The 9679-nt window shown below is 41.0% G+C and overlaps 2 protein-coding genes across 2 annotated transcripts; both read right to left on the reverse strand.

Annotated features, from left to right (window-relative positions):
- Positions 1-324: 324 nt before the first annotated feature.
- On the reverse strand, positions 325-4877 carry hinfp (histone H4 transcription factor). The gene is made up of 9 exons (XM_068600562.1): positions 4407-4877; positions 3976-4202; positions 3585-3696; positions 3349-3501; positions 3162-3239; positions 1966-2086; positions 1731-1869; positions 1518-1642; positions 325-1427 (listed from the first exon to the last, which is right to left on the reverse strand). The coding sequence occupies exons 1-9, from the start codon at positions 4561-4563 to the stop codon at positions 1088-1090; spliced, it is 1452 nt and encodes a 483-aa protein (XP_068456663.1). The 5' UTR covers positions 4564-4877; the 3' UTR covers positions 325-1087.
- Positions 4878-5528: 651 nt separating this feature from the next.
- Positions 5529-9651, reverse strand: dpagt1 (dolichyl-phosphate (UDP-N-acetylglucosamine) N-acetylglucosaminephosphotransferase 1 (GlcNAc-1-P transferase)). Its single transcript, XM_068599709.1, has 9 exons — positions 9221-9651; positions 8976-9096; positions 8664-8877; positions 8344-8490; positions 7977-8061; positions 7680-7868; positions 7483-7570; positions 6651-6806; positions 5529-6566 (listed from the first exon to the last, which is right to left on the reverse strand). The coding sequence occupies exons 1-9, from the start codon at positions 9385-9387 to the stop codon at positions 6501-6503; spliced, it is 1233 nt and encodes a 410-aa protein (XP_068455810.1). The 5' UTR covers positions 9388-9651; the 3' UTR covers positions 5529-6500.
- Positions 9652-9679: the final 28 nt, after the last annotated feature.

Here is a 9679-nt window from a genome sequence, read left to right on the forward strand (position 1 = left end):
CTACACACTGCTAATGCCACTACGTACTGTATGTCACGCTGCAACAAAGACACAAGTCATGACTTCGGTCACCTGATCACCCAAGCTTTTCTGATGAGAAGATGACATTGTCAGGTCGGTTCTGGAAAACAGTCATTTTGGCGTTTGAATATATAATCACTGATATTGTAAGTACGTACACCTTTGAGTAGTAGAACAAAAACATAAACAGTTTGTGGCCATTGAGGCTTAATATTTGATTTCATCAAAGGGATTGAAGTAGAAGTGTACTTTAAATTTGTTTGCATGAATAATACTAGAGTGACAACATTTCAGTCACCTTATAGCTGTTTGTCTTCATTTCAGATCAATAAAGTGACCAGTCTTGCAGAGCCCAATATAACCATACAATGTAGCTGCAGTAGCGCGGTCAGATTCAGCAGGGGGCGTCATAGTGACAACAGATAGCATACTTTTTAATATAGCTACCAGTAAAGCATGTGATATAAATCAAAGTTATGCATTTTCCTCTCTTAAACACTTGTGAACAATGACTAAACACACAAATGTAACCATTACACACATTTTCTTACCATGACAAACGAAAATAATAATTTCAAATGTGAATTTTGTAAACATTTTGTGTCAGCTTTATTCAAGTTGTAGATGACACATAAAAAATACACAATGAGCTCATGAGATATGCCCTCTTCACTGGATTCTCTGCATTTCTGGATATCTGGGACGGCAGTCCCATCTCAAAGAGAATGGCAACCCACAACTCGGCAGTGCACCATTAGTATCCAACTGTTTAGATGTGTTACAGTATAAGATACAATGAATAACTTGAAAATCATAATAAATACTGGCAAACAGACTATGCTCAACATCTGTAAACAGACAACACATAACAGGTTTACCTAACATAGGCTTATAGTGAAAATGGGTCATCAAGGAGTATGCATCCCGTCATTGAGATGTTTCAATTCATTATTAAGTGTCTCCAGGACACGTTTAAGGCTCAGAACATGTGCCATGATCTGTGAAACTGCACAGCTGATAACCGAATGCCAGTCAGGTATATGATGCGTATGCAAAACTGTAGCAGTTAATCCACCTGCATTTCATGCTGATGAGCAGTATCCAAGTCCTCCCCTGCTTGTGACAAAACTCCAGTGAGAACGTACAACATGCCCTCTTCCTGACCGCCCTCCTCGACGCTGGCGTTGGGCTCCTCAGTCCTCTGCTCCTCCAGCAGCACGCCTCTCAGTTCAACCTGCAACTCTGAGGAGGCTGACCCCGAGCATTCCTCCTCAGTGTTGCCCCTGTCATCAACATCCTCCTCCGTTTGACTACTTTGCCTTTCCCTCATCAGCTGCTCTGTCAGTTCCACACTCTCATAGCGAATCAGTTGCAGCCGCAAGAAGCCGTCCTCGTGCTCCTTGTACCTGACAGAGCGATGAAGAGGCCATCAGTGATGCAACCTCTCAAAATTCAGCATTACCGGGTTGATTTATTTTTGTCAATGCAAGACTTACCTGAATCTGGGGTGTCCAGAGGGCCATTTGAATTGGTGCTTTTTGTGCAGATGGACAGTGAGGTTGTTGCCCCGGGTGAAGCACTGATCGCATACATGGCATTTGTAGCGTGCTACAAAATTACCCTGATTCAGAAAGATAACATTAGATAACTATAAACGACATTCAAACTCCCCTTCCAAGGGTAAATTAAATAAAATGTAATACTCTTACCTGATGTTCTCTTTTGTGGTGAATGTTCATGGTGCCGAGAGTACGAGAGGTGAAGTCACAGCCGAGAACATCACAGTGAAAGGCCGGCTCGCTGCTGTGGGTGTCCAAGTGTTTGCGCAAGTCTATTAGATTCTTACAGCTGCAAATACAAAATAAAGTGTAGGAGTATGAAGAAAACAATATTGAAAGGGGCTCAATCTTGTTTTACACTGCTGCAACCTCCGAGGATAGAGACCTGTATTCGCAGTATTCACAGCTGTACGGCTTCTCGTTACTGTGGCGGAACTTAATATGGTTGCGAAGTGAAGAGGGTGATGGACAGGTCATGTCACACAGCGGACATTTGTAGTGGCTCACTGTCCCAACGAGAAAAAGACAAACCAGGGATGAGATTGTGTCAGCTAATAATACTGCAGAGCTGTTTGATGCGAACAGAAATCCCTTACTCACATGGGCAACAAAGTGTATCACATGGTCAAAAATAGAGATTACAAAAGCCTATTTTTAGCAATGCGTGTGTGAGGCCTGGAAATCACGATGAAATAATGTATTTTTAAAGTGGACTCTGTTGCTATAAAAGCTGTCTGTCAGAGGTTTCTCAGCAATGACAGCTGCTTATAGAACACAGGGGTCCAGACAGTTGAGGTTTACTAATGTGTACTAATGTTTACCTGTGCAGAAACTCAATTGGCAATGTGTGTGTTTGTGGGAAATGGGCAAGGAACTCTTGCAATGACAGTGAAAAAAGGGACATACAGTGATGATACCTATCTCCTGTTTCACTTGGCACAGACATGTCGGCTGGGCCTGACAGAAGACCTCTGTTTGACTCGCTTTTATGAGTAGGATGCTTATGCATCCTGCGTGAAGGTAGCAGCAAAATTACTTTTCTATTGAATCAGAATTAAAAATGGTTTATTGCCAAGTACATTTGGACATATAGAGAGTTTTGTTTAGTGATTGTCTGTGACAATAAACACATAATTTAAACATAATAGATACACAAATAATTAAGATTATGTTTAAACATGTGTTATTAAAGTGTCATGTATCTATTTAAGTAAAGAGTTAAGCAGGAAAGTGTAAATGTATGTAATTCTTCCAGAGATGTAAGAGTCCAAGTCATTGGGGGTCCCAGGCTTTGTTGATGACAAGAAAGAAACGAGAAGAAAGAAACAAGAAGAAACAAAACCTGTGTGGTGATATGACAATTGATGGCTGAAATAACTATAAACTGACAAATACATGGATATAATGAAATACTCCTTCACCAGTGTATACCTGGCAGGTAAAGGTATATGTACCAATGTAAGGAATGGAGTGGAAAACCATTGTAAGTGTTTTGGCTTAAGCATGCAAAAAGAGTGTTGTTTTTTTAGTCCTTCCGAGCACGTGTGAATAACAACTGTTTACACTGAAGGAGGGACTGACCGTGGGTTCTCATGTGGTCTCGCAGTAGTCTCTCTGTTGCAAAACGTTTGGAGCAGTGGGAACACTGGAACCTCTGACCTACAATACACACAAAGCACACAAAGCAAGAATTATTAGATGGTAAAATTGTAACTAGTTGCAAACCTTGTTATTAAGTTTCCTGTCATAGTTCTGACATGAACGTTACCTTCCATAGCGCTCTGTCGTATGATGTGGTCAAAGAACTTGGTGTTATTAGCGTACATGCCCCCACAGCCTGGACATGCCACCACCTTCTCTTGGGTGTGGCTGCGCAGGTGCTCCCGAAGTTTAGGACGTCCTTTAGCGGTGGCTTCACAATCTGTAGAGTGATGGCGTGTAATCTTTAGACACATTGTCATTTCTTATCTATAATCTTGAGATAATTGATGTTAAATTACGTACCTTTCCATCCGCAGCGTATTGGGAATTCGTAGTCTCCCGCTGGCACGTCAACGCACAGGCTATGCATCTCTACATGGCGATAGAAATACTCTGGGTTTTCAAACGGTGGTTGCTGTAACAAATGTGCACAGAAAATGAAACGCATATCCAGAAATATTTAGAGCCCACGAACCAAATGTTTAAACTCTACTTCACACACTTGAAAAGCATTTATATCACATTGTCACTTCTTGGCTTCTGATGTAATTTGCACAACATATATTTGTTGTATCAAGTTAATATATCAATGCAGGAAATACTGCCATTTGTTGTGTATTACTAAACTGAAGCCTGCACAGGTGGTTAAAGTCTCTTCAACCTTGCTTGACTGACTGGCCTCAGTCAAGCTTACCTCACAGTCCTCCCAAAGGCAGATGAAATTGTCCGGGATATCAGGGATGAGGTTGCAGTTCTGGTAGCAGATGGAGCAGGTACCAATTCCTGGCTGGGCGCTGAGCACCTGCTGACCCAACTGCTTCAGCTTATTGTGGTAACAGTGGAAGAACAGATGTCTGCGCAACTCTTCAGGACCCTCCACAGAGCAGAATCCACAGTCTCTCCAAAGACAGTTTCTCTCCCCTTGGCACAAAAAAAAAAGTTTGCATTCGTAGGCACCAACATCTCTTGCTTTTCATTTCTCATTTAATAAACTATTCACATTGTACAATGAAGCAATAACTATTCGGCTGAGTTGGCGTTAAAGTCGTTGTTTCCCCCACATCACTACAGACAGTTCTAAATAAACATGAGCTAAACCTCACTAATATAGTACAATCTCCTCACCTCCCGCTTCTTCTACATCCTCCTCCACGTTTAGAGCTTTGAAGTGACCCTCCGCATGGTCGCAGAAGTGATCCATCCGACTGAACGACTCCTGGCACGAACTCCATTCGCAGACCAAGTTCAGTGTTTTCTTGTGGATCCGTTTGTTCGGAGGCATTTCTTTGAATCGTAAAACGGCCTGAATGTCGTGTGTTTTACCCCTCGATTGCGCTATAGACGTCCGCGAGGCTCGACCGCAACCCAGTGTTAGCTAACACCCGTGTGGGAGCAGTTCCCACTGACCAGAGAGTGTTTCTGAAACAGGGACCAGTTATCGAGTTACAGCTTCAGAAAGTCTCCTGGGACACTCTGACGAACGGAAAAGCAAATAGCGCGATATATCCTGACTTGAGTAAGAGCTTCAACACAATGAAATGCTGTTCAAAAGCAGGGACATGATGTAAACATGGTTTGTTTTGGCCAACCACAAGAAACGCGGGCTGTGTGCTGTGCAGATGTCTCCCCAGAAACAAAGTGTACTTCTGTAGTTCCGCTTTACGCAGATGTTGTTGCTTCATTTTATGCTACTTTATATTTCCATTCTGGTCGTTTGCAGAGGCAAATATAGCACATTTATTACCACTACATTCATTTGGCAGTTATATTTACAATTAAGTTTGTTTGTTTTTTTTTACATACAAAACAAACCGTGTTATAGGTTAAAACACTTAACGCTATAAAAAGTAGTAGAGCCTGCGTGATGATTCTTTTAAAGTACTAATTGACTAGCATCTATTTTTATATTAACACAAAGCACAACATGAACAACCATTATTAATACCAATCATTTTAAATAGGTGTGAACAAGATCTTGACTATTAATCTTTGGCATTTCCGCAGTGCAATTTCTTATTTGTTAGGGTTGTCACAGATGTATTGTTATCGGTGTGTATATCAATACACACTGTTAACAATAAATCTGTGACAACCCTAAAATCAGCTTTTCATTTGATACTTGAAACATTTAGCTGAATGCAGGACTTTTACTTGTCAAGTATTTACACATTTTGCTCCTTCTCTTAAGAAACTGAATACTTTTAAATCAGGAATAATAAGGATTGCAACATCTTGTATTTCCATTTTCTCAGCTTTAATTTTTCAATTTTAGGCTTTAATCTCAACAGTAAACAGTTTCTCACTTGTAGTTACATTCCTGAACAAAATGCTCCAGTGCCAGTTTACTTCACATTGATGTCTGTTGAACCCTCAAGGGTGAATATCAGTCAAAAAAATACAGCTATGATACCAAGAAAGGTATAAACATTTGTTCACATCCTGACACCCTTTAGCTTCCATAGCCCTAAGTAACTTTGTCAACAACTGTTTCCATCTTATTCTTGGTCTTAAGACTGATTATAGCCTCATCACTGCTTTTCTTCACAATTACCATTGTGTGTGCGTTTGTTCAGGGGTAACAAAACAATAATAATAATTATATATTAACTTAAAAATGAATGTTAATCATGTTGCATGGACTGATAGTTAGGCTAAATAAGTGTGAGTGGGCACATTTTCCCCATGTCGTGTTTGCTTTAACAGCAGATTCAAGTAATGGACCGCAGTGTGAATATTTTCTGAGAGCACTTCTACATCCATTAAGCTGTTATCATATCGAAAACAATTTAATGGCATCAACCATTGATTTTGGCTGACCTGAAAACCGAAACTCGCCCCCACTTACTGTATTTCCTTTTAAAAAAAAAAAACAGTACAAAAATATACTTTCCGTTCGGACACGTGATCTTTAAGACCTGGTTACTTTTTTCTGTTTGCAATTACTGATTTTCATGAGAAAAACACAACGCGCTGCTGTTTAAGTCAGACCCCTAGCAGTTCATGTTCGAACACTGTCTGCGAAAATGTTGAACTAAGTAAAATATTGCTTTGAAACTTGCACTGGATTTATACTGCAAGTAGAGTCTGACACAGAAAAGTAACAGTGAGGTAACGGAGTCTATCAAAAGGCTGATGGACCACAAGCCTGTAAAATAGTTCCATAAAGCAACATAAGATCTTCTCAGTCAATGCTCTCTCTCCTCTTTCCGAGAGTGCGGTCTAGACGTCGTAGAAGAGACGCACCAGATGATAACGGATCCCAAAAGCCAGAACACTGCCGATCACCTGGGAGAGACACAGAAATGAGCATCCAGTGAAAGATTCACATACTTCCCAATGATCAACACTATTCCAGGGAATGTGTTCTACCTGTATGATGAGCATGATGACTGTGAGGTTTCTCTCATGGGTGGGGCCGAGTATTTTCAGGACCAAATTTATTAAAGTCATGTTGTTGCATTCAATAAATTCATCATCTCCCTTCTGGCCTCTTCGCACCTCCAGCAGCTTTAATAACTCGGCCACCTGTTGAGGATCATTGAGACATTATTTTTATAACCCAATAAAGACAGCAGTCCACCTGCCACTCTATAAGACCTCTGAATCACTGGCTCCATCTTCAATTGTTTCAGCTGTTCATAAAATAATGTAATAAAAGAATGGCAGTTCTGTTTGATTATCGGGCTCGTGATATTCAAGTTTAATTAGGTCAGACTCTGGTCTGTGATACTGCTAGTGTTGTTGTTTAGGGTCTTTACTGTTTAAAGCACACTCCTCCGCACTAGTTTTCATTCACTAAGAGTACATGCTACGCCTCATGTGGGCACTTCTAGTGTATTCTGGACTGCGGGTATGATGTGGAAGCTGTGCATACAGTGCATGAGCACCCTAAATAATGCCACTGCATTCTGATGCTGCACAATGACAAATAAATCAGAAACAAATAGTCTATTAAATGATTAGATACATTTTGCCAGACACATGTACTGAGTACAACTGCGAAACACTTTCTACTTTGAGCTTTTCAATTGTGAAGATAAGTTGCTTTTCTTGGATTTATATCGTTTTTAAATTCAACATAGTTGCGTTTTTGACTATTAGTTGGACAAAACAAGCAATTTTAGCACAATAACTAGGGCTCAAGGAAAATGTAATCTTTCTATTATTAAAATGAGAGAATAAAAAGGTGCAAGAACTTTACCTTCAGAATGAGGTTTCCTAATTTTGAGAGGTTCTTTCTTTTGAATTTAGAGTAGCTCATTTCAAGTTTGCCTGTGTCTGGATTCAGCCTTTCATTGGGAGAAAGTCAAGAGCATGAATGAACGCCATTCAAAGTATATAATCAGCAAAATTATGAATGAAAAGATGTACAAACTAAAAAATGTAAAGGTTGTATACCTGGGGAGCCGGTGTCTGGGACAGGGGATGACGTGAAAAAGTTGAGGCAAGGAGTAGACAAAGTTAACTACTTGAGGAATGAAGAAGAGCAGCATTGTTTTGCTGAAGTGCCCCAGAATGCCGACGACAGCGAAGGTCATCCCAGCAAAGTAGCAGAAAGTATCACCAACAAACACAGATGAAGGGTACCTGTGACAAAATAGGTTGCAAGTTGACAGAAATGATATACATCATAAATGGCTCAGCATTTTTAAACATTTTTCATAAAACAGCCTCAGGTAAATAGGTTTAACTTACCAGTTGTGGTAAAACAGTGCCAACGTGGTGAAGAAGAATGGTATCATGAAGTAGAGGGAGAAAATATGGTCCTCACGATAATCTCCTGATAAGGATGAAACATGTTCAGTCTTTTGCACGTCATGCAACAGGAAAGTTGTACACCGGGAAATATTTTCATGCAGCATCACATTCAGTCGGAAAAAGGGTGATACATTCCACGAGTGTGACATGAAAACGTCACACTTATTTCCAAACTATTTTCACTTGTTTTACTTCAACACATTTTTAAGTACAATCAAGTTCTGCAAGTCCACAACACCGATGGCTTGCAGAGTCGAGGGTGTGATCTGTAATGCTGGTGATGAGAGAGGAAACAGCCACACACCACTGAGCTCCAGCAGGTTGAAGACGATGATGGAGCCAGAGATAAACAGGGCTTGACCTGACTCGATGCCATTGATGCCTGCGAGGATGTTGATGGCATTTGTGCAAAAAACGGCAAGCATTCCCATGTAGACGTAGTAGAGGATACCTGCAGAAGATTATCAAATGATATAGTTCACAGAGTGACCGCAGCAGTTTCATTTCCTATATTAAGAGAAACAAAACACACAGTATCCAAAAAAACAAACATAACGTGTTTCCCCAAAAATGTTAGTAGCCTACTACTAACCAGACACTGCAGCAGACAACAGCTCAACTCACCCAAATCCAAATTCAGCCCAAGCAGGGCTCTGAAGGGCTTCGGCACCACGATGACTGTGTTGCCGAAATTGGTAAAATACACCATGAGCAACGGCAGGGAAGCCATGGTGGGAAGCAGGAGCTTGTGTCTCCACCGCAGGTTCAGCACATCATCAGCGAAGCCCAGGAAGATCATGCAACAGATGGCCAGAAGCGCACCTATCAGCTGTACAAACTGAAGCCCCACAATAAGAAGAAAACAAACATAAAGAACAGAGTTAACTTTTAGAATTGATAGAAACAAACAGGTTTACTTTGCCTCTATTGACCCACCTCATCGTGTGGGAAGCCCATGCACTTGTCTCCTACAAAGCAGCTAAGGAAAGGCACCGGGATGAAGCAGAAGAGGATGATGAGGAAGACCGTCCCACTGATGACTCCTTGGGACTCTGGGCTGTGAAAAGGAAGAGAAACGAGGCGAGAATGAAAGCAGGGAATTGGACTTACAGACGAGACACATTAGACTTCAAATATGACTACGGCTAACAAATCATATTATAAAATATAAAGTTACTCACACTTCCTTTTTGGATGTTTTGTTTAGGTCCATTCCGTACAATCTGGCTGAGATAAAATGGTCTTTGAAAGCAGGAATGAGTTTCAATGTGGCCATACAGCCGAGTACCGAAAAGAAAAGGTTGATCACCAACGGTAGGACGGGTACTGGTGACATGTTTTCAGGCATTTCGGTGGGTCTGTTTCTGAGAGATCAAATCACGTTTCTAGCTAATCTGACGTTGCCCCTTCAGGCGATCGATGAACGAGCTTCGGCTGTCTTCACTAATGTAACGACAAGTCATATCGTTAATCTAAAACATACTACATCTCCGTGCTTCCTGTGTCAAAGAGAAATACCTCCACGAGTTGCAATGGTAATCCATGCCATATTGCATTACGTGTTATTGCTGCTAATATCTCCTGTGCCTGGTTGTCTGAACTCCACGTCTGTTTAACCATATCCCTTGTGATACAGAGAG

This window comes from Clinocottus analis, unplaced genomic scaffold, assembly GCF_023055335.1.
Source record: "Clinocottus analis isolate CAN_PGR_092001 unplaced genomic scaffold, fCliAna1.0.p SCAF_5, whole genome shotgun sequence".
In the NCBI taxonomy this organism is placed as follows: Eukaryota; Metazoa; Chordata; class Actinopteri; order Perciformes; family Cottidae; genus Clinocottus; species Clinocottus analis.

Excerpts from the sequence above, each read along its gene's own strand:
- dpagt1 (XM_068599709.1), bottom strand. The coding sequence starts at position 9,387 with ATGCCTGAAAACATGTCACCAGTACCCGTCCTACCGTTGGTGATCAAC. Across the intron at positions 7,571-7,679 it reads CCCAGACACCGGCTCCCCAG|GCTGAATCCAGACACAGGCA; the intron begins GTATACAACCTT and ends TCCCAATGAAAG. Across the intron at positions 6,807-7,482 it reads TAGGAAACCTCATTCTGAAG|GTGGCCGAGTTATTAAAGCT; the intron begins GTAAAGTTCTTG and ends GATCCTCAACAG.
- hinfp (XM_068600562.1), bottom strand. The coding sequence starts at position 4,563 with ATGCCTCCGAACAAACGGATCCACAAGAAAACACTGAACTTGGTCTGC. Across the intron at positions 4,203-4,406 it reads GGATGTAGAAGAAGCGGGAG|GGGAGAGAAACTGTCTTTGG; the intron begins GTGAGGAGATTG and ends TTTTGTGCCAAG. Across the intron at positions 1,870-1,965 it reads TGTGAATACTGCGAATACAG|CTGTAAGAATCTAATAGACT; the intron begins GTCTCTATCCTC and ends TTGTATTTGCAG.